The sequence below is a fragment of the Halyomorpha halys genome, unplaced genomic scaffold (assembly GCF_000696795.3).
Source record: "Halyomorpha halys isolate HHAL.00 unplaced genomic scaffold, Hhal_1.1 Scaffold1240.1, whole genome shotgun sequence".
In the NCBI taxonomy this organism is placed as follows: domain Eukaryota; kingdom Metazoa; phylum Arthropoda; class Insecta; order Hemiptera; family Pentatomidae; genus Halyomorpha; species Halyomorpha halys.
The window spans coordinates 358636-364543 of record NW_027108774.1 but is presented as its reverse complement, the minus strand read 5'-3'; the positions used below and the strand labels follow the sequence as shown (position 1 = coordinate 364543).

The 5908-nt window shown below is 34.0% G+C and overlaps 1 protein-coding gene across 1 annotated transcript in view; it reads left to right on the top strand.

Moving 5' to 3' along the window:
• LOC106688940 (UDP-glucosyltransferase 2) overlaps positions 1–2001 on the top strand; it is a 13140-nt gene extending 11139 nt beyond the window's left edge. Inside the window, exon 7 of the mRNA XM_014433644.2 lies at positions 1494–2001. Coding sequence (XP_014289130.1) covers positions 1494–1764 — 271 coding nt within the window. The 3' untranslated portion in view covers positions 1765–2001. The remainder of the gene's footprint in view (positions 1–1493) is intronic.
• The last annotated feature ends 3907 nt before the right edge of the window (positions 2002–5908 follow it).

Genomic DNA, 5908 nt, shown 5'->3' with positions numbered 1-5908 from the left:
ATATAAACTACATAAAGAAACTAAGTATTTATTTACAATTTGTTATAACGATTAAAAGGATTCATATGATTCAGATAAAGGTTGCCATAAAATATAGATTATTACATTATTACTTATTGGTTAATTTTATAATTATAGCTGCTGATGCCGTGGGATGTAGTGCCGTAGGTGTCGTTCATAAGGGATGTCCTGGCCCTTCTCACGACTTCGTCTGGTCGAAGTGCATCTTCTAAGCCTGCCTCCTGACTGTGGTCCTCACCCATCTAAGCCTTCCTGTTGAGTGTGTCCTGCTAGATTTCCTCTGTATTTTTCTCCCACTTCCCTTTTGGGGCGTTACCTTATTTTTAAATTTCCTCTCTGATTGGGCGTCCCCCTCCTCAGGGCCGAGAATGTGTAAGTTTGACATGTCCAGGAAGGGCCTGCACCCGGTCATTTTGATTCTGGTCCCTCGTCACAACCTGTCATTTTGTGTTTTGACACTTAAAGGTTAGCCAAACTAATTTTCTCAGGGGCCTCTGGTAATGTGACAAACTTAATACAGATGTTTTCATATCCGGAGACGCTAAAAGCTTCGCAGAAGGATACCTTGACCAGGTATATGAGCAGATGACGAAACACCTTAATAATACCCAGGAGTGTCAAAATGTCAATACATAACAAATTAAAAATTTGTTTTTTATAGCTCGGTTAGTACAATACTGACTTAAAATACGTTCAAACAGAAATTATAAAATCAAAACAAAAGAAAATAAATCAGCTCTCTAGGCCTATTGTTTCCAGACTCAGTGGTAGGGTAAAATCCTGTCTTTTTGATCTTTTATGGTGGCGGAGAAACTTCTGGAATCGGGACTTAAGTTGTGAAGCACATCCGTTCGCGTATGTGAAGCACATCCTTCCTTTTATTTATGAGGCAAAAATCGTTTACTGACTGGCCTATTTGGGAATCTGCTTTCCTTTATTTGCCATATGTATCTGCATAAAGGCATCACTGACAAGAGTTCTTACTAGAAAGATTCTTGAATCTTTGATCACAACTCTTGAGGTGTTTGTCGGATAGGCTTATTTTTAGAAGCTTATACGGTACTACCTTCAGTGTTTCAGATAGAATCGGTTCCGTAATCTTGTGCACATACTGCACTGATTTTTCGACTAGTGGATTATTATTTTTTTCTTTTAATAAAACCACTTTATTTGTTGATAGATATTACAATCTGCCACACAGTTGTGGGTAATAGATAACTGTGATGAATGATCACATTCCTACTAAAATAAAATAAAATAAGAATGAAAAAAAAAATGAAAGAAAGAAAAGGAAATAAAAATAAATAAATACTGTCTTAAAATATATACAAACAGAAGGATAAAGAAAATAAACCTATTGGAATAAACCTATTATTTTTAGCAACCCCTCAAATACATTGGACCTCAAGAATTTATTTTTAATTATCCTAATTATGTCGTAAAATGGTATTAAATTACATGTCTTTTTACAGTTATAAGGAAATTGCCGTTACAAGGAGTAAAATTATGAAAGACAAACCCTTGAGCGTCATGGACAATGCTGTCTACTGGGTAGAATACGTACTACGGCACAGAGGAGCTCCTCACCTGAGGTCTGCGGCAGTAGAACTGTCGTGGTACCAATATCTGCTGCTTGATGTGATAGTAGTTTGGGGGGCTGTGTTTGCTGTGACGATAGTATTGTTCAGGAAGATTGTTAAATCTGTATGTAAAGCAAGGAGATCAAAAAGTAAAAAAGACTGATGACTTTGGTACGAAGTTTCTAATCAAGAACAAAATGACAAAAATTGTCATGAGTTTGAAATATTTATATTTCCTACAATGTATTTCTTATACCTAATCATTAAATGCTCTTTAAATTTAATATGTAAATATAATGTTTTGCGAATTTAAAATTTAAGTGTTCCTGAAATTTAGGTATATAATGATAAGCTAAATAATACAGTTATTTATAACAAAATAAATATTTGTTGAACAGTTTTTAATTTAACTCCTTACCATATTTAAATAAGTAAACACTTGATATTTATGAATTGTAAATAAAAGATGTGGGAGATTCTTATCAATGAGTCAACCATTTGCCCAAAACTGTGAAGTTGATTGCTCTGTGATTCCATTTATGATGATCATTCATTTTATACTTTCTAAGAACTGTCCGAAACACTGCGTTTAATGAATTGTTATAAATTTGTATCATTTTGGTGAAATGATCAAGTGTGATTAAACTGTGTATGTTATTCATAATACAGCAACAGACAATTTGTTTTTTAATTATTAATATTAGGCAATTCACAGCGAAGGTGATGTTTGCCTAGTTATCTACAGGTGACTAACTTATTCTAACCATGGTGTGGGGTCAAGTTTTTTTCTTGTGGGGCCGCCACTTAATGAAGAAAGTCAACGCCCGGGCCAGATTCGAACCAGCCCCACCCGCAAATCTCAGACTGATAGATCTGCGACTGACCATCTGAGCTACGGCCGATCCTCAAATTGTTCGCATAATGCTTTTGTTCATTTCATGTTAATTTTTAATTAATAATATTTAATATGATGTTTATGTTTCATTATCAGATAAGAACAAAATAAAACAAGTTGCGCTCATTAACAGACCACTAGCAGTAAAGAGATAATACATTGCTAGTGGATATGATTGTCCACCTTACATCAGTCTTTGGCAGCTAGTTGAGCATGAAATCTAACTGCTTTATTCTTCCTAGTAATCAATTAATTTTTAATCACTAAGTAAACCAAGGAGAATTTGTCAAACCACAATTCACACGATTGTACCACTAAGTATCTATTCCTGTCCGTTGGATGGATTTGGTCAATATGTTTGTAAAAGAATCTCAAAAATATATGTCCTCCAGTAAAAAAACACGAAGGATGCACATAGGTAAGAAAATGCCAATTTTGATAGGCAAAACTTATAAATCCTATGAAAACTGTCTAAATTGTATAACAGTATATATAATATTTACAAAGGATACCCAAGTTATCTCGGGCAGAACATGAATTAGTAATTGAATTTGATGAAAAATAAAATCCTTATTAAAGCATTACATTACATTCCGCACCAATCTTCGATTGACTTGGGTGACACATCAACCAAATGGTTGATGTTTGATCTACGTATAATGTTGACAAAGTTTTTATTTGAAAAGCAATTAGTATTGGTTTCCGAAAGATCGTAGATCAAGTTATCGTTCGGACGCTATGTCGCAACTAATTAGAGAGATCTATTTATTTTTTGCATCACTTCTTGTAAATATGAATTATTTGAATTAGTTTCTTATTTTTAAAGATAGTGGAATATGCCTTATGTCCAACTAAACTAGCGGTTTTACACGCAGTGCGCTGCTGGCAATTATATATAAATGTGTAGATTTAGTTTTAGTTTTGAAGGATTTGTACCCTGTACCCATTCCTGTTAATCAGTCGAATTAGGTCTATTTATTTGGAAAACTGCCTCTTAAATAGCGGTAAAAGTGGCAGGTTAGAGACCGGTTAGGCCGCTACAAAAATAGCTTAAGAGGAATGAAATGAAATTATGGAATAAAGGAAAAACATATTACCTGTTGAGAAAATGATTTTTCCTCAGTATGGTGGACAAGGTAGCATTTACTTTATCAAAACCACTGTCACGTCTAGACATTGGAGTCCTTGTTTTTCCATTATTCTAATTGAAACCAAACAAAGATAACAAGGAATATTTGCGCAATCATAATAATAGTAACTCTTAAATATTTATTTATCGTTAACTGTGTGTAAATATAACATTGATGAGGGTGCTTGCGAAATCTGAAGTACATTATTGTCGCTAAGTGTGTTTAATGTTCACATCTAAAACTAGGAACGAGACCCATTCCTCTTCCCATCCGGTTTTTTATCAAACCTTAATAACGCTCATTAAAAACAGAACTGTGAACACCGTATAGTGTAGAATTTACTTTATTAACTTTATATGAAAATAATGGTCTCTGTTTATTTTCATACATAGTTATTTTACTACTTAGAGTATTATATACAACTCTACTCGGCTGCTCTTCCATACTCTAGAACTAGAAGCAGAATTAAAATGATCCTTATTCCTACCCTACAGCGAAATTTATGTGTAATCTAAGGAGGTGTGGTGTTAGAATTAGAGGAGGGTTGGCGGATAATACGAGTGTATTTGAAAGGTTTCCATGTATTTGCAATGAATAGAGCCAAGGCTGTGTGACAGTATTATAGTACGAAAAAAACAAAAGTGAATCATGTAGATGTGTGACTTGTACTATCCCTCCCTGCTTTAGTCGTATATGGACTAGGTTTCTATGGCTACTGACAGTAAGTCCAAGGGTACGAATGGAAGAGCTACGAATAATTTTAGTGAAAATGTATCAATATTTTTTTCGTTAACGTAAAGCTACTTGACTCGATTATGTAAGAGTAACTGGAATAAATCATAACTCATCTGAAGTGGCTCTTGTTTGTTTCTGTAAGTGGATGCATTGCCCACCATTGTCTGCTAGCCCCATCCATCCCTAACCTCTGCCGGTAACATGACAAGTAACGAAACCTATGGTAAGAAATTTGACTTTTAAAGATTCATCTTGACCTAACTAAAACCACGCACAGAACAATCACGTGATCTTTAATTTCCGCCTCCTTTTTAGTCATGTTACCATTTTAAGTTACGTATATTTTCCCTACCCCTGCCAAATCAACAAATCTCTCCTTGCTCTCAGCTGCCATTTTGTTCATTCCCACCACTCATTGATGGGCCAGGTACGCACTTTTTATACTATAACGTCCCACCACCATTTTGTTTTCTTGCAACTTGGGATACTTGAGGTTTTGGTTGGTGCTGAGTGTACCCGGACTTCATTTTGTATTTTTCTTATTTATCCTCACTACCTATTGAAGTGTCAGGAGCCCAATTTTTATAATATAACTTCACTACTCCATTCTTGTTTTACTAGTGTTTGAGATACTTGAGTTTCTGGAATGAGCTGAGTGTGCCCGGTCGCCATTGTGTTTGCCACTATTTTATTTCGAGCCCCTGTGAAATGGTCCGGATTAGCGAGAGTCTTGTTTACATATATCTTTAAATGAAGACACATTTTATTTTAAATATCTAAAAGAAATAATATATTCATAAACCTTAAATGTTTCTGTAAACAGTTAAGTAATTGCTTCAGATCACGCTGTATATAGCTGGGAAACGACTGGGTACGTCAAGTACCTTCATCATGATTTTAAACTTTCGCTCAAGTCGACAATTCAAATTTCGTAATGATTAAAGTATATGAGTAATGTATGAATCATATTTAAGTAATATATAATTAACGTAGATAAGCAAGCCGAGGTTTCGATGAAGATGATTTTTAATTAAAATTTGAAAATGACTCGGAGATTTTTTTTCTCGTCATTTTAGCAAATTTGTTCTGAATACTATTAATATTCTGATTAACATAAAAAAATTTATATACTTATTTGTGAGTTACATTCCAGAAATAATATATTACTGAACAGGAAATAATGTTATGACTACTCTAATCACCGCATCTGTAGATAATTTTATCTTAGAGTTTAAATAATATAAAATTTCGTAACCGAAGAAAAATTGGTCCATGTTAAATTTAAGATTTTTCTGCAAAGATCGTTCATATTTTTTTTAAACCTATTTATCCATTCAAGTGTTTCCTGTAACCGTTTTTTTAAATTATATTTTCCTTTTAATCTATGTGTTATTCTTATTCTCGTAAAATGTATCTAGTTGTTTGTTCTTGGTAGACTGATCTACTGCTGTGACTATGAATGAGTGTCAGATCTCACATTACCGTCTAATATTGAATTTTTTCAGCGGGTCACTGAAGAGGATCTAGAAGGGTGAATTCCGGAGAGC